Source organism: Macaca nemestrina, chromosome 14, assembly GCF_043159975.1.
Source record: "Macaca nemestrina isolate mMacNem1 chromosome 14, mMacNem.hap1, whole genome shotgun sequence".
In the NCBI taxonomy this organism is placed as follows: domain Eukaryota; kingdom Metazoa; phylum Chordata; class Mammalia; order Primates; family Cercopithecidae; genus Macaca; species Macaca nemestrina.
Genome location: NC_092138.1, coordinates 1,027,510 through 1,052,793, shown reverse-complemented (window position 1 = coordinate 1,052,793; position 25,284 = coordinate 1,027,510). Strand labels below are relative to the sequence as shown.

At 50.8% G+C, this 25,284-nt stretch overlaps 1 protein-coding gene across 6 annotated transcripts in view; it reads left to right on the top strand.

Annotated features, from left to right (window-relative positions):
• Positions 1–14,396: 14,396 nt before the first annotated feature.
• The window catches only part of LOC105498937 (patched 1), a 75,811-nt gene continuing 64,923 nt past the window's right edge, over positions 14,397–25,284 (top strand). For 2 of the 6 annotated variants that reach the window (XM_071077432.1, XM_071077438.1), the window contains exons 1-2: positions 23,013–23,225; positions 24,819–25,011. In XM_071077432.1, the coding sequence (XP_070933533.1) occupies positions 23,028–23,225; positions 24,819–25,011 (391 nt within the window). In that variant the 5' untranslated portion in view covers positions 23,013–23,027. Of the gene's footprint in view, positions 14,896–22,115; positions 23,226–23,829; positions 24,168–24,818; positions 25,012–25,284 lie in introns of those variants that run through there. The other 4 variants (XM_071077433.1, XM_071077439.1, XM_011771311.2 and 1 more) reach the window with 4 other exon arrangements.

Below are 25,284 nucleotides of genomic sequence, written 5' to 3'. Positions count from 1 at the left end.
CAAACTGAAAGTGAGCAAGTGCGTTTTGCAATTCTTCCTGCCCAGAGCGTGCGTGCGATGCTGGGGTGCCGTCATCTGTGAAGCGTGGGACAGCCACATGCTAAGGGTGACAGAGTGGAAAGTTACAGAGGGGACTGTGCCTGTGACATCAGAGCCCCTGCACCTTCCCAGGGCCACCTATCTCCAGGCTTCTTGGGACATGAGAAAAAGAAACCCTTACTTGCTTTAGCTACTGCGGTCAGAGTTCTGTCAATACTGCCAAAAGCAATCCTAACTGATGCAGATGGCATCAACAAACGCTGACGTTCAGAGAAGAGTCTAATTACATGTTTTCAATCTAATAGGAAAGGGTAGAATTATAGCTTGAATTCTCTCTGTCATTCTCATTCATTATGTTCACTGAGTAGGAACTCAGCTTTCTAATTTCCAGATTACATGTAAATTTTCCTTAAGATTTTGAGTTTGTATACTCTTTGTTTTAAATTTTCCAACTTGGTTTTCTCTTTTCTCCCAAATTATGTAGCTCTTAACTAATTTTTTAAAAATTGTTGTTGAGACAGGGTTTGCTCTCTCTTCCAGGCTGGAGTGCAGTGGTGTGATCTCAGCTCACAGCAGCCTCAACTTCCTGGGCTCAGGTGATTCTCCCAACTCAGCCTCCCAAGTAGCTGGGACTACAGGCATGCACCACCATGCCCAGCTACTATTTTTTTTTTTTTTTTTTGGATAGAGATGGGGGTCTCCCTATGTTGCCCAGGTGGTCCTAAACTCCTGGGCTCAAGTGATCCCCTGCCTTGGCCTCCCAAAATCTGAGATTACAGGTGTGAGGCACCACACTCAGCCTAACTGCTTTTATAGTATCTAGATCATTGTAGGTTTTAGACCAAAGAGCAATATTTTCCCAACAAGAGTTCAATTTAATCATGTTTGATAAAAAGTTGACTTGGTATATTGACATTTCTTTAGCTCTAAATTCACTTATTTCCAAGTTCCATACTCACAGAAATATTGTGAAAATACTGTAATAATTTTAATAAATACTTTGGATGCTGCTGATACATTATTTCATATTTCTTTTTTTTTTTTTTTTTTTTTTTTTTGAGACGGAGTCTTGCTCTGTCGCCCAGGTTGGAGTGCAGTGGCCGGATCTCAGCTCACTGCAAGCTCCGCCTCCCAGGTTTACACCATTCTCCTGCCTCAGCCTCCCGAGTAGCTGGGACTACAGGCGCCCGCCACCTCGCCCGGCTAGTTTTTTTTGTATTTTTTAGTAGAGACGGGGTTTCACGGTGTTAGCCAGGATGGTCTCGATCTCCTGACCTCGTGATCCGCCTGTCTCGGCCTCCCAAAGTGCTGGGATTACAGGCTTGAGCCACCGCGCCCGGCCATTATTTCATATTTCATTTTTAATTTTTGTTTTGTTAAAATATAAAAATTTTAAAGATATTTTATATCTTATAAAGATATAAAATAAACACCTGTCAAAGATTTTATTGAACTTGTAATTAATGAGGGAACTACAAAGATGTTACAACAGAGTGAGAGGTGAATTGAAGTATCATACTGACGGTCTGATAAGGAAGTGTTGAAATGAATTTACAAATAGATGCAAAAACTGGCAAAGCCGGTCACTATACACCATAATAATCAGTTTTGTTTCACTAGAATATTTTTGCATTTCTATAGACAAGAATCATTTGTGTTACTATCCATTTTCTATGACTTGTAGTTATAAAATGTCTCAAGTAAATGAAAGTCTGAATGAACTTAATCCCCACTGAATTAAATTATCTCCCTTGTCAGATATTACGTTCCTATATTTACTAGGAACTATTTCTGTGTTCTCTATTCCATTGACTCAACTATTTGACTTTCCTTATGGTTAGGAATAACCAGACAAAGCTCTAAAAGTGAGTTGGAGGATAAGCATGAATTCAGGCTGTCTAGAGAATCTGTCTCTAGGTCCTTAGAGGAAAATAAATAGAATGAAGGAGGACCGAATACGTGTGAATAGTTTGAGGTGAGGAAATACAGCCAGTTTTGGTGACATGGAATTTTGAATTTTGGGGAGGTAGCTGCATGATGCTGGCTAATTGGCTGTTGAATGAGAAGTCAGGCAAGGCAGTGGATCAAAAGATCACTCATTTAAAAGGAGAAAAGACCTAGCAGTGAGACGAGAAAAACAAATGCAAGGTCTGGGCCATCAGTGCCAACTTCCTGATACTAAAACCAATTTCAATCCCATTCGGAGGGCATCTGATGGTCTTCCTGGTGGGAAAAGAACCTGTCTCAGGCTGTATGTGAGTCAGGTGAGTGACTACAGCTGGGAGAGACAAGGGCTTGGCCAAGGGAAGCCCCATCCACTAGCTACAGTGGCTGCATTCACAATGCAATTCCATCTCCCCTTTCTCCTCATGCCAGATCTAGACTAGTGGTTCTCAGATTGGAGCAGGCACCAGAGTCACCTGGAGAACTCACACCGATTGCTGGGCCCCACTCCCAGAGATTCTGACTCAATAGATCTTGGCGGGGGTGGGTGCTGAGAATTTGCATTTCTAACAAGTTTCCAAGTGAGGCTGCTGCTGCTGCTCCAGGGACCACATTCTGAGAACCACTTCCCTAGACTTTTTTTTTTTTTTTTTTTGAGACAGCGTCTCCCTCTATTGCCCAGGCTAGAGTGCAGTGGCTCGATCTTGGATCACTGCAACCTCCGCTTCCCAGGCTCAAGTGATTCTCCTGCTTCAGCTTCTCAAGTAGCTGGGATTACAAGTGCCTGACACCACGCCCAACTAATTTTTGTACTTTTAGCAGAGACGGGGTTTCACTGGCTGGTCTCAAACTCCAGACCTTAGGTGATCCGCCTGCCTCGGCCTCCCAAAGTGCTGGGATTACAGGCGTGAGCCACCACGCCCGGCCACTTCTCTAGACTTTAACACCAAAATGACTACCAATACATGAGAGATTTAAATGTATAAGAGAAAGCCTCATTTGTGAAGTTCCCTCTGACCCTCTCATGTAGAGTTGATGTCATCCCCCAGCCCCCACGTGCACTGATGAAGTGGCATTTGAGCTGCGTGCATCTGAAAGGCTGCATGTAAAGTAGAAGATGCAGGAAGTAGGTGAAGGGAAGGACAATGAACGGGTGTGGGAGAGTGAGAAAGTCAGAAAACTGCACGTCATTCTGTTTCTTCACTAAGGAAGAGTGGCAGGGTGTGGAGATATGCTGGAGAGGAACACAACAAACAAACTCACCAGGGGCCTTGCAAGCCGCCCCTGAGAATGTGGGCATGGTCCCTGACAAACTCCTTTGGATAAAGAGAGCGGAAGCCGTCAACGGTGCTGCAGAATTGCTGGCTGCATATCTTGTGATGGGAAGACCCGTTAACTGAGTCAGAAGAGCAGGTGTGGGGCGTGAGGCCGTGATCCCGAATTCAGCTGGAGGAGGCAGGGCAGGGACACGTCAGGTCCCCTGTAGATCTGAAGGTCAGGGTAGACAGCTGGGAGGAGACATGGGTAACAGTGGGTTTACCCTCCAGGCTCAAGAGTAAAGAATAAGTCAGCAAAAGGAAATGAGTCCACGCTGGGACCCCAGGAACACCCAACTTGAAGGAGTAGGTAGAAGAACAGGAACCAGTGAACCAGTGGAGACACTGGAAGGAACAGTGGAGAAGCAGGGCAACAGAGGCCAAGAGAAGTCTGCCACCAGGAGCTGCAGGATGCGAGCACTCCATCGATGAATGTCAAGGCAGTCTTGCCAGTGAGGTGGTTGAAGCCCCTGGGGCAGCATCTCCAGCCACAGGGCAGCTTTCCCCAGAACTCCATGAGTGCAGGTCAGACCACTGAAGTTCACAGGCGTGGGCCCTGAGAGTTCCTTGGGTTCCCACACTTGCTGGTCCATGACATGGAAGCCATGGGCATGCCCTGGCTCCATGAGGCAGCTGGGAAGGCCATGTTTCAGGTGCTCTGAGTGGCTTGTTGCTGTTGGGGGCTGGGAGGCAGAGAAGAGCCTGCAGCAATCCCAAATCTCTGTCTTCACAAATATTGAATGTGTCTCTCTTTTTATGCGACTGGTGCACTATTTTAATGGTGTCCCAGCTGGCTCAGGGTGGCTCTAATTATGCAAGAATATCCTGCAAATGAGAACCTCACTGTTATTTTGAAACGCTTGCTTTGATAAAGTTCCGTGGTGTTATGTGTTGACTTGTGTCCGCCAAAAAAGAAATGTTGAAGTCCTAACCCTCTGCACTTTATTTGAAAACAGGGTTGTGACAGATGTAATCAGTTAAGGTGAGGTCACACTGGAGTAGGTGGGTTCCTAATCCAGGAAGATTGATGCCCTAATATGAAGAGGCGGGGACACACAGGGAGAGCTCCATGTGAAGATAGAGGTGGAGACTGGAGAACATCTACAAGCTGAGGAACACCAAGCATCCCCAGCGGTCACCAGAAGTTAGGAGAGCGGCCTGGAATAGATCCCCCCTCAGAGCCCTCAGAAGAAACCAACTCTGGCAACACCTTGATTTCAGATTTCTTGCCTCCAGAACTGTGAGAGAATATATTTGTTTTAAGCCACTAGTGACTGGTTCTTTATTATGGAAGTCCTGGGAAACAAATGTACATGGAAAACTAGAAATCCATTCGTTATTAAAGTCCTACTCAGAGACTGCATGCTGCCGTTTTGGGCGTTAAAAGATTGATATTCATGGAAGGAAGTGTAAGGTTCTCAATCAAAGACTTGAAAAGCCTTTACTTGGGAGTTTTATATGAATTTCATATTTAATATTTTTTCAAATGCATTGCATCTTTAAAAACTTTATAATCTAAAAAGATATAAATTGTCTACTAAATCCCCCCACAGATAGGTGCTTCAAACCTCTTCCAGTTTATTCCAGTGTGTGTAGCAATATTATCATTCTATGTGTACCATGACATAAAAAGTTGGAAAGCACTAGAAACTCTAGAAGAGAGGGTGTTGAGAAGAAGTGATTAGTGGAGCCAAATAGAATTGTATGTCTGCATAAGTGGGGCTGGGAAGGCGTGCATGTCTGCATGGTCAGAAAGGGTCATAGAAATGAATGGGCCGATCCATGAGGGTGGGTGGGTGGCTGTTTCAAATCACAGTTTAAACAGAAGTGTTCACCTGTATAAGCAAATAATGAGCCACAATATGTGGGCCACCTCCTCCTTTGCTTCCTCCTGGCCAGTGCGATCCGTAACTGAATATTTCTGAAGCAGTCTGTCACTTTACATGACTTCATCATAAAACTTCCTATCAACGTGCAAACTGACAAGAGTGTTAAGGTCACTATTGTATGGATTTTCACTACCATATACATTTATAACTCCTTCTAGCATTTGTAGTAGATAAATAACATCTCCTTATACACAAGGCACCACTGCAATGTCATTGTAAAATGACCCCACTAAAGGGTTGACTTATATATGCAGATTTTTTTTTTTTTTCAGATGGAGTCTCACTCTGTTGCCCAGGCTGGAGTGCAATGTCACCATCTCGGCTCACTGCAACCTCTGCCTCCTGGGTTCAAGCGATTCTCCTGCCTCAGTCTCCTGAGTAGTTGGGATTACAGGCGCCCACCATCACGCCCAAGTAATACTTGTACTTTTAGCAGAGACAGCATTTCGCCGTGTTGGCCTGGCTGGTCTCGAACTCCTGACCTCAGCTGATCCACCTGCATCGGCCTATATATGCAGATTTTTAAAAACTCACGTTGGGGCTCATAAAGTAGCATTGCATTTGCACATTTTCTAACAGTAAGCTTTGTATGGCTTAAATCTCTATAGGAATGGGCTTTCCTCATTCCCTGGGAGGAGACTGCGTGGGTTTCTAGACTATACTTAGGGTGGTGAGTTGATATGGAGTAAGCGCGAATTCAGTTATCCCCGAGGCCAGGGCCTGAGGCCAAGGCAGGGGCTGTGCTCTGGAAACTCCCTGCTCTCGCCCCCTGTCCCGGAGGAATGCCCTTGTCTCGTTTTTGTTGTTGTTGTTGTTGTTTGTTTGTTTGTTTGTTTGTTTTGAGACGGAGTCTCACTCTGTCGCCCAGGCTGGACTGAAGTGGCTGATCTTGGCTCACTGCAACCTCTGCCTCCCTGGTTCAAGCGATTCTCCTGCCTCAGCCTCCCTAGTAGCTGGGACTACAGGCACGTGCCACCACACCAGCTAATTTTTGTATTTTTAGTACAGATGGGGTTTTACCACGTTGGCCAGGATGGTCTCCATCTCTTGACCTTGTGATCCACCCATGTCAGCCTCCCAAAGTGCTGGGATTACAGGCGTGAGCCGCTGCGCCTGGCCATGAATGCATTCTTATGAGACTTGCTTCTGACCTGGGTATTTCACCCGAGATTATGTTTATGCGGTTCATCTGTGTTGCTGTAAGGTGGCTGTGGCTTGTTGCTTCTCACTTCTTTGTAGAATTGCATTGCAGAAATTCTCTACTGTTGATCTTTTCTACGTTGATGCACATTGTGGATAAAACATATCCAGTTTTATGCTTCTAAAAGCAGTGGTGCTGTGGCCATCTGGTGTGCATCTCCTGAGCCCCACAGAGAACAATTTCTCTTGGAGAGACCCCTAGGAGGGGGATTCAGCCTTTCTAGAGAATCCCAAGTTGTTTTCCAGAAGTGATCAAACCAACCTATGCTCAAACAAGTCATGTGCAAACGTTTCCATTGTTTCACAATCTTGATCATCTTTGCTGCAGTCAGACTTTTCAATTTTGACAATCTGATGGGGATAAAATGGTATTTCACAGCACTTTAGGAGAAAATAGCTTTTTTGTTCCCAAATTCCCATCACCTGTCAGAGGACGATGCATTTAGAAGCTCACAAACCTTGTATCTGGTGAATGAACAGCAGTAATGTAATGTGATAAATGCTGTAACAGAGGACAGCATCAAGAAGATATTCACCAAATAACCAAGTGTCCCTTAGGTCCTCAAATCCAGTTGCACAGCAGAATAATTCAGGTATCCGTTTATTTTCTTTTTGGCATTTTATTATGAAAAATTTCAGGCTGGGTGCTGTGACTCATGCCTGTAATTACAGCACTTTGGGAAGCCAACGCAGGTGGATCACAAGGTCAGGAGTTCGAGACCAGCCTGACCAATATGTTGAAACCCCATCTCTACTAAAAATACAAAAATTAGCCAGGCTTGGTGGTGTGCACCTATAATCCCAGCTACTCGGGATGCTGAGGCAGGACAATCGCTTGAACCCAGGAGGCGGAGGTTGCAGTGAGCTGAGATCATACCACTGTACTCCAGCCTGGGCAACAGAGTGAGACCCCATCTCAAAGGAAAGAAAGAGAGAGAGAGAGAGAGAGAGAGAGAGAGAGAAAGAAAAAAAGAAAGAAAGAAAGAAAGAAAAAGAAAGAAAGAAAGAGAGAGAGAGGGAGGGAGGGAGGGAGGGAAGGAAGGAAGGAGAAAAGAAGGAGGGAAGGAAGGAAGGAAGGAAGGAAGGAAGGAAGGAAGGAAGGAAGGAAGGAAGGAAGGAAGGAAGGGAAAAAGAAAAATTTCAAACATACAGTGAAGTTGGAAGAATTTTTCAGTGAACACCATATACCCACTCCTAGATCCTACCACTAGCATTTTACTGTACTTGCTGTAGTAGTCTGTTCTCACTCTGCTGATAAAGACATACCTGAGACTGGGTAATTTATAAAGGAAAGAGGTTTAATGGACTCACAGTTTCACATGGCTGGGGAGGCCTCACAATCACGGCAGAAGGAGAATGAGAAGCAAAGTCACGTCGTACATGGTGGCAGGCAAGAGCATGTGCAGGGAAACTCGCCTTTATAAAACCCATCAGATCTGGTGAGATTTATTCACTATCATGAGAACAGCACGGGAAAGACCCAGCCCGATGATTCAGTTATCTCCCACTGGGTCGTGGGAATTATGGGAGCTACAATTCAAGATGAGGTTTGGATGGGGGCCCAGCCAAACCATATCACTTGCTTTAGGGGGATTATTTTTAAAAATACTGATTCCCCAGGACTGAGAGGCTGATTCTATAGTTCTAGGACGAGGTCAAAGAATCTATTTTTGTTTCTTTGTTTCTTTGTTTTTGTTTTTAAACTCCCCAGGTGATTCTGATGGACAGCAGCCTTGGAAACGACTGCCTTAGGGAACTTGCTGCAATAAATAAAGAAGACAGATTTGTAATTAGCCTAGCAGTGCTCATTCTTTGTGGGTGGGGAAATGTTCTGCTGGGTGCTTAAAGCATTTTCTTAGACCACCAACATTCTTAGAAAATGTGTCAGCCAGTGTCTGTTTTGTGGAGGTGTAGACAGGTCTCTGAGAGGGGGTGGGTCAGGTCCTTTCAGCACTGGATGCCAGGAAGGACCTAGCTTCAGTCTGCCCTGAGTTCCCCTCCAAACACAGAACCGAGAAATGAACTTGCCTTTCAGATGCAAGCCAGATCTCTTCGACCTTTGGTTGCTGTTGTGGGCTGAACTGTGTCCCCTCAAAATCCTTCTGTTGAAGTCTTAACCGCTAGTATTTGGAGACTGGGTCTTTAAAGAGGTAATTAAGCTAACATGAGGTCATTAGGGTGGGTCCTAATCCAATATGACCAGTGTCCTTGTAAGAAGAGCACATTTGAGGGCTGAGTGTGGGGTCTGATGCCAGTAATCCCAGAACTTTGGGAGGCCAAGGTAAGAGGATCGCTTAAGGCTAGAAGTTTGAGATCAGCCTGGGCACTATGGCCAGACCTCATCTATATGAAAAATTTAAAAAATTAGCCAGGTGTGGTGTCACACGCCTGTAGTCCCAGCTACTCACAAGGCTGAGGCAGGAGGATCACTTGAGCCCAGGAGTTCAAGGCTTCAGTGAGCTATGACTGTGCCATTGTACTCCAGCCTGGGCGACCGAGTGAGACCCTGACTCAAAAAAGAAAAAAAGAAAGAAAGAAAGAAATTTCAACACAGACACCCACAGAAGATCAAGCAAGGGCACAAGGAGGGAGGCTTCAGGAGAACCCAACCCTGATGACACCTTGTTCTTGTACTTCCAGCCTCCAGAACTGTGAAGAAAATTCAGGATCTCTGTGTAAGCATCCTAGTCTGTGGGACTTTGCTATGGCAGCCCCAGCAAACTCACACAGGTAGAGAAGAAGGCACTGAGCCTGGGATATGGATGGCAGGGCAGGGCCAGCCCAGACCCAAGTTCCCACCTCCCACACTACAGGAAACCGGTCTCAGTCAACAGCTGGTAACACACCCTTTCCACCTCACAAACACAAGGAATGGCACCGTCTGGATGTGTGTGAGAAGGGTCTTCAGAGCCACCAACCAATCCCACAGATGGCTGGCTGGTTGTCCTGCAGGGCACAGCCTAATGAAAGGACTCTCGGAGACTCGGCTTCTCCCACATGGCTCAAACTTGCTCCCTTTTTAGGAGTCTGCTTTACACAACTTCTTTCACAAATAGAGTGGATATAAACTTTGGCTCGCCCCTCCAAATTTTCAATCACGTAACATAAGTAAACGAGCTTCAGCTCTGCACTTTCTCCCACCAATCTTAATAGAAACAAGTGATGAATGTCAAGTTGTGACAATGCAGAATGTGTAAGCAGCGACTTTCATCAGATAGAGGCTGTCATTCATATTCACGACATTTACTCTCTTTATTCAGGCCTCTTAGGTCTAGGTAGAACCTCAAGACAATTTTGGGAACCTGCTTGATCTCAGTAGGATATGTCTCCTGGCACTGAGCCATCGCCCTCACCACCGGCCACCCTGGCCACACCTGCCTCCCACAGTTGACCAGGCCCCTTGGCGTTTCATTTTCTCAGCACATTCTTCATTTACAAGGCTGCCCCGCAGGTCTTCTGTACATGGGAAGGTCATCACTGGAGGGACAGGAGTCAGTTTGTATGTGTACCACTGTTGCAGGAAGAGCAACGTGTGTGAGTGTTGTTTTTTGAGGCGAGAGTTCCACAGGTATCTCTCTGTCTGTTTCTTTTTGTCCTGAAATTATCATCTGATTTTTCGAACACCTCCAACTGCCTTCCTACTCCTCAGTAATGGGGTCTGACAAAGCCTGTATTCCATAATATTCCAGGTTTCACTCCACTCCCTCTGTTTCCAAGCTGTATGTTCTGGTGTTTCTATTCATAACACATCGTCGCCTTTTCTGTTTTGCAATCCTGTTTTCCTTCTTCTTGTTTTTTGTATTTAAACAATTCCTTTGTTTCAACTCAAGTTATCTTCAATTGTTCATTGAGTCTAATTCTATGTTGTAACAAACACCTTTAAATATTTCTTACCTCTCCAGTCCCCAAAGCCCTAATTCTGAGAGCTGATTTGGCTTGTGAATATCCTTCCACAGGGAAGAGGCCAGGGTAGGAGTGAGGGGGACAGTCATTTTAGGATTGAAATCCCCACATCGAGCAAGAGCATTTTTACGAAAGCTTGTGAGGATCTGTCTGATCCAGAATCAAAGACTGACCACACCTAAGGTGTGGCTGGTGTGGTATGGCCGCTGACCATGCGCAAAAGTGGCATTCATCTTGAGGTAGAGAGCTCCTTAAATGTGGGCAAGTGTCTCTTCTGAACCCTCAATTACTCATTTGAAAGCCTTCCAATTGCTGGAGGTTACCATGAGGGAGGAGATGAATGGAAGTGCTTAGCCACCCATTTTTATTGGGAGCCAGAGAAGAGGGGAGCTTAAAATGAAGAATGTGAGAACACACGTATGCATGTGCAAGTGTGTGTATGAGTGTGTATGTTGATGGTACAGGGGTAACACTGGGCTGGGCACGGTGGCTCAGGCCTGTAATCTCAGCACTTTGGGAGGCTGAGGTAGGCGAATCACAGGGTCAGGAGATCAAGACCATCCTGGCCAACATGGTGAAACCTCATCTCTACTAAAAATACAAAAATTAGCTGGGTGTGGCAGCGTGTGCCTGTAATCCCAGTTACTCAAGAGACTGAGAACTGCTTGAACCCAGGAGATGGAGGTTGCAGTGAGCCGAGATTGTGCCACTACACTCCAGCCTGGTGAAATAGAAAGACTCCCTCTCAAAAAAAAAAAAAAAAAAAAAAAAAAGAATAACACCGTATCTCCAGTAGCAACAATATTCAGAAAGACAACCTTGCCTATGCACACTAATTGTGGTCTGTTTCAGGTCGGTTTCAGGCCTGTTTCAAAAGTCCTATTGTCCCATCTTCCAGTGCCCCCTAAATCTCCATCTGGCCCTGCCCTGAAATCTTCAACTTTGGAATTATTCTTCTGTGTATGGCTCTAAAAGTTCAAGTTAATCAGCAAAAGCATTGTCTAGTAGCTTCATCAGCTATTAACACCTTGATGCCAATTGGCTTATCAGACTGGGAACACTTGGAGCTGAGCTATGTTGTCTGGTAGCCTTGTGTGCCACTAACACCTCCATGCCAATTGGCTTAGATTGGGCAGCACTGGAGCTGGTTTTTGGGAAGTGGGGAGACATAAGCAACTTTAGAAGTGCGGAGGCAGCTGTTTGATGAGAGAGGGCCCACCCTGGTGGGAGTCTCAGAGAACCACCAGAAGGTAACACAGAAGGGTGCTGGGTCCCTGACTCCCAACCAGAACCCATATCATTGACTTGATTTAATGCTTCTAGCGTCTGAGAGTGGAGAGCAGACAGACACAGCACTGACATAATCTGCAAAGACTGATTTCAAAGGAAGGAAAAGAAAGGTTGCTTTTGGGAGATGTTATATGTAAAATGTTTATTTAGAAACAGAATGCTTGTTCCCTGACGCTGCAAACAAACAGCACTCGAACATAAATTTAATTGTCTCAGCAAGGCCATTTTTACTTTCTGCAGAAAGGGTGCTCATCACAGATGAAACAATGTGGGGAGCACACCTGAACAAAGGAGGGAAGCAATTTTTATCCCTTACACAGTTTGTCCCTGCGACTGTGTCCTGTCTCCGATGGCTGGAGCCAGACCTCACAATCGAAACTAAAACCTGACTGGCTAACAGTTTAAAACTTTTCTAAATAGGTAAAAGTAATGGAAAGACAAAGGAAAAGAGGAAGTTGCTTGTGCCAAATAGGGAAGGGGCATAGGCTGCGAGCTGGAACGTACGTGCCTGTGAGCATGTCCAGCATAAATATCTTGGTTAAGGTACAAGGACATAGAATGTAGTACGTGCCTGTGAGCATGTTTAACAGCTACGTACGATAAGGCTTAACAAAGAGTTATTAGCACAAAGCAAGGAGGCTTGATGGAAGTTAGTTTTTAAAAGAAACTATTATTTTTTAACATTTATGATGTATTCTTTAACAAAAAGAGAAACTTTGAAGAGGAATTTTTTGCTTTCTACAGGAGAGAACATTTCCAGGGGCTTCCCTCCTTCCTGAACTTGTACGTTTTCACACCAGATTTTCTGCTCCCTGCCTCATTATGCCACTCCTGCCCAACTCTAGGTACTTACACTCTCGTGCAAAACAAACTTGTCTTTGCTCCCAACTGTAAAGCCTTGGATAAGATATGACTCATATGAACACATTCAGTCCTAACTAAGGGACAGCGTAGACCAGCAGGACCACAAAGACTGGGTAGCTCCGAAGTCCACCCGTCTGCACACTCAAGAGAGGCGATTTGCTGGAAGCCCAGGTAGCTTTAGGGCTCCTCCCTGCCCAGGCCACTTCCAAGGCCCTGTACTTAATTTTGTGTTTGTAATTTTGAGTTGCTAAAGAAGCTCCCCACTCCCCCTTCACTCTGAAAGCTGCCTAAGTCCCAGGCCACACAAAACTAATGTCCACTCTTGAGTATCAGCCTTGGCCACCACTCAACAGGAGCACGCAGCTAGGCGTGCTTCCGCGACGGTCTTCATTTTAACTAGGAAAAGCAAACTCCCCAAGTTCTGCTGGAATTTTCCTACAACTCTGCATTGTGGGCCATTTAAATGCCCTTTATCAGCTGTTTCTCTTTTTTCTTATCCCCCTTTCTCCTTCATATTCTAGACCCCTCTATTTGGAGATTATGTATCCTTTCCTGTTCGTAACTCCACCCACATTGATAGAGAAACGGGGCCCTTTGATATGACACAAAAGACAGGGAGAAGTGTTTTGAAGGGAAATGTTGGGTTTTGTTTTGTTGTTGTTGTTACAACTATCGTGACTCTTAGAATCCATGGTCAGCCAATATGCATTTGAGTCCATTTTTGACTGAAGTCACTGGCATGAAATGACCTTCTGGACCAGCCAAATTCACAGGGCTGCCCCCATTCGAATGCTTAATTACTTACTGTGTCTCAAACACATACATTCTGGAAACTCAAATGACTCTGCTCAAGAATGGCTATGTCATCGTAGTGGGAGGAGATCCTGAAACCCCTAGGATGATGATTATTATTTAATAACACACGAGGCACCTCTTTTACCGCCCCCCCCCCGCCCCCGCCACACACACACCTAATCACACTGTCAGCCCAGAATGAAGTGAGAAGAGTCTGGCTTTATTTCAAGACCAGCTAGTTAGCTCTTCTGAGTTGCAGTAAACGTTCTCACTCCCTCCACCCTGCCCTCGTATCTGTAATTCATCTTGATTCATAATGTGGCCCATTTAAAGAGGCGGTGTGTGAAATACCGTCTACCAGCGGCGGGGTTGAGCAGATAAAATGTCAGACATTGTAGCGGGGGCGCTCCCGAATAGGACGTTTCAGTCTTGGGTGAGAGCAGGGTTCTCCGCGAGACCCACCAGCTCCTAGGTCTAGGCCAGTCACCCAAGGCCGCCTGGCACAGGAAGGCATAGTGGGTGGGAGCATTCGGGTGGCATAGCCCAGAAACCACAGGAATCGGAAGGGAAAGGGAGCAAATGTCAATCCGTGATTCTTCGGAGCAGCTACCCATCTTGGTTTCCACGGGACGCCACCTTGGTCTCTTTCACAAGAAGCGGCTTCCCAGGGACCGACACGAAAGCGCACACAGCTCGTGCTGAAATTTCCCCGGGCAGGCGCTGTGATCTGTCCAGCCCTCCTGCTCTCCGCCTCCCTGGCGGCCTGTGGGCCTGTCATCTAGAAGGCTCCCAGCTTTTCCGCGCTTCCGTGGGAATGGGAGCAGGAAAGCTTTGAGAATGCAGGCATGAAAGGTGGTGTTCTTCCGCAGCCCTCTGGGCACCCCCCACTTCCCGGAGCGCCGGGGATGCTAAAAGGAGCTTCCTTGCTTCCCCACACCTCCCCCCACCGGCGTTCTGGCAAGACGGCCAAACGTTAGCAAATAATGTGCGCGGGGGCGGGGGAGCCGAGCACAAGGTGGAGAGGCCGCGGGAGCGCGCGGAGACCCCCCGCCCGGCGGCCCCCCGCAGACAGGGCCGCGGGGGGCGGGGAGGGGGCGGCTAGGCTCGCGGGAGCTCGCCGGGCCGGGCGCCTCCCAGGAAGGCGGGGAGGGGAGCGCCTGTTTACCCAGGAGGGCTGTGCTGATAGCACGTTCCTCGAGTTTACTTTGCTTTCCTTGAGTTTATTGTAAAGGGGTAAAGTTTTCGGATCCGTCACGTGACCCTGACAGGTCCTGCCTATGGCGCGGCAGACCACCCACGCCGAGGGCCATGGAACTGCTTAATAGAAACAGGCTTGTAATTGTGAGTCCGCGCTGCACTCCGCCGAAAGCCTCCGGCGGCCCAGCGCGCCGGGGTTTTTACACTTTCCGTTCCTTTTGTAAAGACGGAGGAGGAGGAGAAGAAGAAGAAAACGGAGGAGAAGAAAAAGACGACAGGGGAGACAAAGAGACCCGCAGCGACAAGGCAAGGGGGAGAAGAGGGAAGACGGGGAGAAGACGGAGGAGCGGAGGACGAGGAAAGGGGGGCCAGGAAAAAAAGGAATTGATGTGAAATCCAAACCCAGCGTCCGCGCCATCGGCACCCGCGCTCCGAGCAGGGGTTGACGGCCGGCTATGGTGAGTGCAGCCAGCGCGGCGGCCGCCGACGCCACCTCGCCCTCGCCCTCGCGCGCCGTGCGCCCCGGGCGGCGCGGGGACACGGGGACGCGGGACGCCCCGCGCGGCGGACGGAGGAGCGAGCCCCGAGCGCCGGGCGGGAGGGGCGGGCCGCGCGCCGGGGCCGGCCGCGCGCCGGGGCCGTGGGGCCGGGTGGGCTGCGCTGCCTGGGCGCGGGAGCGCGGGTCCCGCGCCTCCACGCTCGCTCGCACGCCCGGGCCCCCGCCCCCGAGGCCAGCCCCGCGGGGCGGGGAGGGGGGGCTGGCCGCGGCGGGCCCCGGCCGAGGAACGGCTCCGAGGGGAAGTCTCACGGAGGGGGTCGCCGGGGCCCCCATTTTCACGCCTGAAAGGGTCGCCACCTTGGCTTCCGCTCATCAGCCTGGTGGTGGCTACTGACTCGCCAGCGGAGGCAGAGCTGGTGATGGAAGGGCCCGTGCGGAGAGTGACAGCGCCGAGGGGAGGGGGCTCGAGGCGCGCGCGCGGAAGCCGCTGCCGCCCGCTCGCGGGAGCAGCCTCAGGGAAGGGCGCACGCTTGCGCCCCGCAGACACGCTCTGGAGCCGGCACGCACGCCTAGGGGAGCGGGACACCCGGGCTAGAAGAGACGCACCTTACCCACCTCCCCTCCCACGCTGCGGGAAAAGGGCCAGAGGGGCTTTTGGAGTTCAGGAAGGGGCGGTGGGTAGGAGAGGTGATGTGTGTGACTCTTGTGCCCACCGATTCCGGCCCTCGGGTGCCTGCCACCCTTACAGAGGTGGGCGACCAGCCCAGTGCTGAGAGTGCAGAGTGCGGCCTCAGGGGAGCCCGGGGGCGGGCAGGATCGATTCGCAGCTTACAGACCTGGGCCCAGCGCTGAACCCCAAGACCCCCAGAGACTGTGCCTCTGGGTGACATGCGCTGTGTCTCCACGTATTCACTAGGTTCATGTTTAAAATGATGCTAGCGTGTGGATGAGCACACTCTCATGGAAACTGATCTGTTTCCATCACCTAAGAAGAACCATATGGGTGGGTGGCTGTGGAAGACACCCACAGACCTGTTTTCCTGCACCTGGGAGAGAAGAGACCGTCTTCCTCCCTTTTTATCCTTTCTTCCTCCCTGGGGAGGAGAAATACAAAAGAACTAGACATAAATAATAAAAAGCCACAATGGGTGGCTCTAAATATTTGATAATTGGATCACTGAGGTCTTGAACTACCACAATAGTCCTTTTTCAGCATTGTGTGTGTGTTCATTTCTTTTAGGTTTTTATTTCTGTGTTTATTGGCGACAGTAGTTCAGCATGCAATTAATCTCCTCCACAAAGACAGACAATGCTTTATGGTGTCATCCTTTGTTATTGCAACTTAAAATTTCTGGGTGGTACTCAGGATAAATTGTTGCCTCAGGTGCATGGAGTGCCCAAGTTGTAAAACAAGGGGCCTTCAATTGTGAGTTTGTGTGTGTTCCAGTTGTCACCCAGCTTCCTTCCACAAGGCTATAAAATGCCTTTAAGTCCATGATCTGTTTCAATTAAAATGTTGAATCAAGGTAGACATGAATAGGCCCCGCCATTCTCAATTTGGGGTATTAGCCTCATTTCAAACTCACTGTGAGAGGTGTATCTAATTTCTGGTTATAAAGTACTCATAATCTGACAAGCTATTTGAACAAAACTTAGACCCATTTGGAATTATTTTGTGAAAAGAAAAAGGCTGTTTTACAAATTCAACTTTCTACAGATAGATAAATTGATGAGGTTAATCAATGTGGATTAAAATATGTCTCCTGTTTTTATCTTCATTCCTCTCTCTCTCTCTTTCTCTCTCTCTCTCACACACACACCTTTTATTTTCTCCAGCCTCTGCCACAGTGTATAATGCCCTATTGAGACGTGTAGGCGTGATGTGTAAACCGGATTAGCAGTATGAAAGAAGGACACACAATAAGCTGGAATTGTTTTACTTCCCTTTCATTTCTCATGCCTATATTTCTAATAAATTTGTTGCTCCAGCAGTGGGTCAAAGGGATCATGTTGCTCAGCTTCTTTTTCATGCAGGACCCAATGGCAGAGATCACTGAAATGAATGGTGTGCCTCCTAGCAAACGCAAAGCTTGATAGAGATATATTAGACAGGGAGATAGAGGCGAGGCGAGGGAAGGATGCAAAACATGTTCAAAGTCTGGGTGTTTCAGGAATACATCTCTATCCATTAGAGGAAAGCAATGTGGGTAAGAATATATTTGGAGAAAGGGGGATCAATGCAGGGGTCAACGCTCTGTTTTCTTTCAAGTTCATAGTAGGCTCTGAACATTCTCTCAGCAGTTGGTGACATGCTTAGCAAGAGAATACCAATAGCTTTTGGCAATACATAAAGTCTAATTCCCCTTTCAAGCTAGCATTTAAACCTGGAGTAATCAATGTGGAGATTTCTGGGACCTTCTCAGGACACTCCCCTCTGCCGCGTTCCCCACCCCCAGCTCACTGTAAGCTCAAAAAATGCCAGTGCTCCCGGGTTTGTGCTGTAGACCCCTCATTTACTCCTTTGTGGAGTTAGGAGCAGCTTCCCATTAAAGGAGATCAGGGGTAATTAGCAGCATTATTTTGACAAGTTGGCTAGAGCTGTTCCCTTTCCTCCAGCCTGGGGAGGGGGTAAATAAGGGGAGGAAACAGAAGGTGGAAGGGAGTAGGGGAGGGGAGTCAAGCCCAGTAGTTTCACATTTTGTAGCTGCTGAATCTCCCCCCACCCCGCCCCCGACTTCCCTGAAACCTTTTAGACTCATTTTGTACCATCACCTTTTAAGAATATACAAAAGCTGCCAATGAGAAAATAATACAGCATTCTTAGGGAGCCAAGAAAATGTGGTGGATAGTGGTACAATGGCTTGAATTGAGTCGACTCAACTCGTACTCAAGGTACCTGCTTGGAACTTCTGAAGCCCTGCCTTGACCATCACTCACATCCTGTATCCTGGGCTCCCTATGCAGTAAAAGAATATTGCATCAGATCCCCAATGCCTCTGTCCATCCCACCCTCTCAACAAGAATACTGAAGGACTTAAAATCATGTTTGCAATTCCTTGTATTTCTGGAAGAGAGTATTAAACTCAGTAGGCAAAATTATAAATGGCCCCAGGGTGAAATTACTGGAATACATTTATACTCTGCAAAAGTTAGCCAAATTACATTGAATTTTAAAGACTCATTTGGTTTGATCTGAGAAACCAGTGAAAAGTTAAAATCTCACTGTGGTTTTTCATAACTCCACCAAGTCTGCCTCCCACAATTGCTTACCATTGGAACATCCCAACACAAAGGGCAGATGTTTTATTTCATTGTCATCATTTGGATAATCTGATGTCACTTTTGAAATGTGTGTGGCGTGGCCATGGATATTTGTAGTATTGGAACAGAGAAGTGGGGAGATGTGAGGGAATCCAGAGAGCTTAAAGCATCTGCTTTGAAAACTACACACTGCAATGAAAAGTCTTGGATCATGACTGGGAGACCAAAATGACAATTTATGCATTGAGATGAACTTTACCTGGAAAGGGGAAATGGAACACTCAGCTCTTGCTTCACAGAGGCTGGCAACTCCTGCTGGCTCATAAGGCCCTAAGTTCTCACTTATTTGGTAACTGTCACAAGGGGTGCCACGAGGCAGAAGGGCCATTTAAAGGGACTGTCTTCCCGGAGGACACCTTAGCAGGTCTGGCTGCCCCAGTCAGCCTCATCTCAGGTCTGTGGAATCCTTGTGGTTAGTTGAAGTTAACAAACCCGGTGTGGCACAGCAGTCCCCTGCACAGGGCATGCATATTAAAGCCAACAATGCTTACAAATGTAAATAAGGGCAGATTGATTAGGAACAACATTATCGCTGGGAATGTCGCACTCGCATGCATCAGCAATGAGGCAAATTGGGGGCAGCCTCAGCCCTGACCACCCAAGTCGAGCAGGCTTTTACACTGGCTCCTCTTCCCTTTCTTAAAACGTTACAGAAACAAGGCCAATTAGATCCTCAAAGTAATTCATCTCTGAGTATGAAAAAAGCAGACCACAGGGGAAGCGGCGGGTGGGGGGTGGGGAGATTAAGATAGCGCTCGTTAGAGCCGAGGCTCCGGAGTGCGTCCTGGAACCCACGGGGAGAATTTACAGGCCGGGACCATTGTCTGAGATGCTGAAAAGTTAACCCATCAAACAGCGGGCGAGTGGGCTCGGGGCACTGAAAGCTCCGGGGATCAATGTTCAAAACGTTTAGGAATTAAGTCAAACTAAGGGATATGGGCCTGAGTGGAAGAGGCTTTGCCACTGAAATGACGTGCATGTGGCAGCCGCGGGAACCAGAGGACATGTAGCCGCGTGCGGAGAGTGAGGCGGATCCATTACCGGCACACTGCTTACCATTTCCTTCCAGAATTCCTTCATCCAAGCAGCTATACCGAAATCCCTCTAGTAAAAGATTGAGACGAAACACTAATAGTTTTGGGCCAAAACGTGGTGGAAAAGTTTGAAAAGACAAACATAGCAACGAGTCTATGGCTACATGATTCCTTGCCCTCCAGCAAGCTTGAAATATAAAAAGGCTGACATGCAAAACTAGGGGTACTACCCCCCTCCCCCAGTTTTTAAAAAGCAATTTCCAGAAGCAAGCACACAGTGGTTCGACTTGAAGTGTCAGCATAACCGTTCAGTAAGAAAAGCTAGACTAGTAAACCTCTTTTCCTGTTTTGTGCTATTTATCAAACCTAATAAACATCAGGATCGTACTCAAAGATGAAACTGGAAATGTGTGGAGCCGTCTGCGCTCTTTACCAACGCAGTGTCACTTTCGTCGCACGCTGCCCGCCTGCCTTCCGAGTTTCCGCAGCCCTTCCCTGAGCCACTCACAAAATCACGTGCTCCTTAAGCGGTCTGAGTTTTGAATTTCCGCGCTGGCCCGGTGCTCAGGTCCCCCTCCGGATCCCGCGAACGCCCCCGGACACCTCCACCCCGTCTCCCTCTCTTCCTCGGGACGTCCCGCCCTGCCCCCGGTACCGCACTCGGTTGCGGGTTAGGGGGTCGGGGGCAGGGCCTCCCCCTGAAGCCGAGGAGAGGCTGGAGGGAAGGTGGCCGGGCTGGTGGGGGAGGGAGCGGGGCGAGGGAGGAAGGAGAAGGCGCAGGCCGGGGGAAGGAAGCGGGGAGGGGAAACCGCGGGGGAGGAAGGAAGGAGGCGGGGAGAGCCGGCGGACGGGCCCCCTGCGGGAGCCGCATAGACCGCCCCGGTGGCCGGCGCGCCCCGCCGCAGCCCCCAGCGCGCCCGGGCCGCCAGCGCGGGGCCGCCGAATGGGCAGGGACTCGAGAGCGCGACCATTGGCCGGCCGCGGGGAGGCGGCGCGGGCATTGGGCAGCGTAAGGGGGCCGGTCCGCCTTCAGGAATGTACTACGGCGCGTCCGGCACGTCCGTCCGCGCCGGCTGGGCGCGCGCCTCGCCTAGGCTCCCGGGAGGCCGCGCTGGAGGCCCGGAGCCCGCCCGGCGCACCCGCCTCCCTACCTGCTCTGCCCCGGCCGCGCGGGCGCGGGGAGTCCCGGAGCCGGGCGCGCGCGCGCGCACCCGGGCACACGTGCGCGCGCACACAAGGCCTCCCGGCGCGGGGTCACGTGGCCACCGGAGCTCCGCCTTCTCCCTGCTCCTCCCCCTTTCCCTCCATCTGGGTTTCTTTCTTTCCTTTCCTTTCCTTTCTTTCTTCTTTTTTTTTCAATGAACACACACCGTGTGCATCTTAAAGCCACACCGCCCCATTTCACGACTTCACTAGGCTTCTTGCTACTGCGGGTCCTTCTGCAGTTCAACCCCGTTTTTTTTTTTTTAAAAAGAAAGTGAAGCAAATGAAGGGTTTGCGGGGGCTTCTACCGCAGGGAGGAACGTAGTAACTTGCAAACGTAAGAAAAACACATTCCACTTTCCGAAAACAAAATTTTTTAAAAATAAAAAGCCTAGTTGTGTAGACGTGTCTGACTCCAGGATCCACCTCAAAGGGTCGCGTGTTTTCCTCCTCCGCGGGAAGCGAATCCCCGGGATGTCTTGGTGACACTGTACGCGGTGTCGGGACAAACCCTCGCGATCCGCGCACAGTTTGTTTTGAATGAATCCAACATCGGGGCATTTATAATCTCCAACGTCATACTATTATTAAATATAACATGCATACCGGGTTTTGTAAAAAACTTACTGTATAAACATCTGGTTAATAAAAAGGGGGGTACAAATGAACCCAAAATAATCAGGAAAACTTTACTCTCTCAAGGAAGCAATTACGTTTCTCTGAGTTGTAAAAAAGGATTCTGTTGTTTCTCTTTTACTTATGTCACATTCGAGATTCAAATAAAAACGCCTCTGCCTCTACAAGACTGCTTCGGTGTCTGGATTCCACGTTTATAGAACACTGACTCCTTCAAACCAAGACTGTACTGTCGGTTTTGTTTTTTTTTTTTAAGTTGGGGGAGAAAGCGGCGGGGGGAGGGCAGACGGATTTGAAGAAAGGGTGGCTTTTCCCAACGTCTTTGCTTTCCTCTTTAACTTTCCATTCTGTTTATCTTAATGCGAGGCGTTGTTCCCTGCAAGAGCCTAAGTCTTCCCTTTAGTTATAAAAGAAAAGAGAGGAGGAAAAAAAAATCTGGCACACACTGGCGCACTATCCAGCACGCTGTCATTATTGGTGCAGGCCTGGGAATGCGAGCCGGACCTCCCAGTATTTGCTGCAGCTTGAGGCCAAGGTGCCTCTGAAAGGCTTTTCTTTGAGGAATTTCAGAAATTGTTTAAGCGCTTAAAAAAATATTACATTTCCCCCCGTGTCTACCGCGAGGCAAATGTTCGTGTGTGTGCGTGCGCGCGCGTGTGTGCGCGCAAAGGGCATCCCACAAAAAAGAAGACACTGTTGAAAAGAAAAGGAATAAGAGAGAAAGGAGGGGGAGCATTCCTTAATGGAAGTATTGCATGCGAGAAGGTTGGCGCTCTCAGAGGCTGCCCCGAAGCCGGGGATGCACACACTGGGTTGCCTACCTGGGTGGTCTCTCTACTTTGGTGAGCTGTTGCTAAGCAGCTAATAATAGTCATGTTTGCTGAGTAATTTCTGCCCTCCGCGAGCCAATCGCGTCGCAGAAACCCAAGCCATCTGACAGCCCCGGGGGCGGGAGCTCCAGCCTTTTTCTCTTTCGCTCGCTCTCTCCCCCTCCACCCCCTCCCCTCCTCCTCTTCTTTCTCCAAATGGAGAGAGTTCTTTTTTTTCTTCTTCCATCTCATCTATTGAATCAAGGAGCTGCTGCGGCCGCTGCCCGCTGCACACACACAGAGCGGAGTCCCCAGGTCCCGGGAGCGAGAGAGGCGCGCTGCACGGGGACAGAATGGTCCAGCGGGTTGCCGAGGAGCACAAGAAAGCAGAGTCCGGGACCGAGCAGCCACCGCGAACCCAGCAGCCAGAGCCCGAGCAGCCCGAGCAGCAGCTCCTGGATCCGCCACCGCCAGCAGCAGCCACCGCGGGAGCAGCGGCAGCGGCGGCTGCCCCGGCCCGGCAGCGCTGAGACCCGCCGGGCACCCTCGGACCCCGCGGCGGCGGCGGCTCTGCGCTTGCCCTCCGCGGCCGCTCGGGCGACCCGGGAGGCGCCGAGGGAGCCAGCGCGGCCGGCGGGAGCGACGGGGATTCGCTGGCTCTTTCTGCAGTGAAGGGGTCGCAGCGCGGGGCGGGGGGCGGGTAGGGGGTGTTGGGGACCGCAAGGAGTGCCGCGGAAGCTCCCGAAGGACAGGCTCGCTCGGCGCGCCGGCTCTCGCCCTCCCGCGAACTGGATGTGGGCAGCGGCGGCCGCAGAGACCTCGGGACCCCCGCGCAATGTGGCAATGGAAGGCGCAGGGTCTGACTCCCCGGCAGCGGCCGCGGCCGCAGCGGCAGCAGCGCCCGCCGTGTGAGCAGCAGCAGCGGCTGGTCTGTCAACCGGAGCCCGAGCCCGAGCAGCCTGCGGCCAGCAGCGTCCTCGCGAGCCGAGCGCCCAGGCGCGCCAGGAGCCCGCAGCAGCGGCAGCAGCGCGCCGGGCCGCCCGGGAAGCCTCCGTCCCCGCGGCGGCGGCGGCGGCGGCGGCGGCAACATGGCCTCGGCTGGTAACGTCGCCGAGCCCCAGGACCGCGGCGGCGGCAGCGGCTGCATCGGTGCCCCGGGCCGGCCGGCTGGAGGTGGGAGGCGCAGACGGACGGGGGGGCTGCGCCGTGGTGCCGCGCCGGACCGGGACTATCTGCACCGGCCCAGCTACTGCGACGCCGCCTTCGCTCTAGAGCAGATTTCCAAGGTGCATTTCAGACTCTCTCCTCTCCTCCCACTTTCTCTTCCCTCCTCTAACTCTTTGGGATCGCCCCCGCCACACACACACACACACACACACACACACTCTCACTCTCTCTCTCTCACACACACACACACACACACCTCTCCAGGAAAAGCAGCAGACAAGTGGGGATTGAAAAATTCAAACCCTCCCTCTAGTCCTGGGAGGAAAGGGCTGTCTCAGGTCCGCAGGGGGTGGAGGTGTGTGCTTGTGTGTGTGTGTGTGTGTGTACACACACCCTCCCCGGCGTGCCTTTTCCGGAGCACTGGAAAGCCGTCCACGGCGGACCACCTCAAAGGCGGCCGTGGTACTGCCCTGCCCCGTGCCCCCTGCCCTGGAACTCCCTCCTCCAGCGCCCCTGCTCCTATTTGCAGCCTAAACCCCTGTAATGCTGCCACATTTCTTAACATCTTGGAGGGGGAGGCGGAGTGGAGAGAGGCGGAGAGAGGAAGGGGGGAGGGAGCCGAAATAAAGGTGGTTTCCTTTTTTGGCAGCCGGTTTTGCTTTTGTTGAGCATGAAATCTCTGCTCCCTTAAAAAATTATTCTCGGAAAAAGACATTCCCCGTGTTTTCCAGGTTTTGAGCCGCCTCTCCTCAGGGCCTGGTAGGGGGAGGGAAAGTTGTAAACAAATTGCCACCTTAAATTCGCGGTGCGAGTCTGCGGAGCGGCCGGGTTCATTGTGTTTACGAGGCTCGCTGAAATGTGTGGAATCCGGGGAAGGCGAGCACCCAGACGGGGGCCCGCCGGGGCCGCGGCCAGCGCCGGGGAAACGCCGCGCCGGGGAGCAGCCTGCGCCGGCCTGGGCCCTTCCCTGTGCACTCGGCTGTTTTTTACGTTTAACCAGAAAGGAAGGGAGAGGAGGGAAAGATCCATGTGGCCGCCCTCTTCCGATCACAAATATTGTCGTAAGTTGCAGATGGCTGCCCCACTTCCTAATTCAGCTCACACAGCCTCTTCCAACGCTGTGGAAAAGCGTCGGGAGTGAACTCCGGCGGCCGCGCTCACCACGTGGATCCCCACTTACTACCACTCTAGGCGGGGGTCCAGTTGGGGGAACCCGCAATATGTTGTTCCAAGCGCGCTCGCCCCTAGCGCCCGTCCCCGAGGGTGATGGACGGAGCAGGACTGGTTTGCTGGCTCCTGAACCTTGGGTTCCATCGCTGGGATTACGCAGCCCCTCCCTTCTCAGGTCTGGGGTGAATATTGCCTGTGTCTAGTGGTTTCTCTCCTCTCTACCTCGGCTTCCTCTTCTCCTGTATTGCAGCCCCAGTGCCCCAAGTCGTACTCAGGGATCCCGCGGGTGGGGGCGCCCTGATGTCCCCGAGGTGCAGCTCCCACGCTGCGGCCCGGATTTGATTTATGACCGAGCCCGCCCCCCCCCCCCCCCATGACGCTCAGGTCCGCCAGGGCTGCAGCCTCGAGGGCGAGTCCGTGTGCCGCGGCCACCCGCGCCCCCACGGCTGCTGGGGGCTCACCGGGCGGGTGCGCGCGAGCGGGCGTGGGCGCGCGGGCCGCGACTCCCCGGCGCTCACTCCTCCCTTCTGCTTCGTCCCCAGGGGAAGGCTACTGGCCGGAAAGCGCCGCTGTGGCTGAGAGCGAAGTTTCAGAGACTCTTATTTAAACTGGGTTGTTACATTCAAAAAAACTGCGGCAAGTTCTTGGTTGTGGGCCTCCTCATATTTGGGGCCTTCGCGGTGGGATTAAAGGCAGCGAACCTCGAGACCAACGTGGAGGAGCTGTGGGTGGAAGGTAAGAGCGCCCGCCGCGGCGCCCGCGCCCCCGGCCCGGTCCCTCCTCGCGGTTGATAGAGATATTCGCCAGCGCATACCTAGAGCCCGGCTGCGGCCGGCGAAACCCCCTGCCCGCACCCGGGGGATTGTTTATTGTTTGGGCGCCTGGCCGGGAGCCAGGCCCGCCCGACAAAGGCCGCGCTGTAATCTACTCGGGGCGCTGCGCCGGCCGAGGTGTGGTGGGAGAGAGCGGCGGGGGCGGGCCGGGGGCGCGGGGCCCCTCCGGGACGGA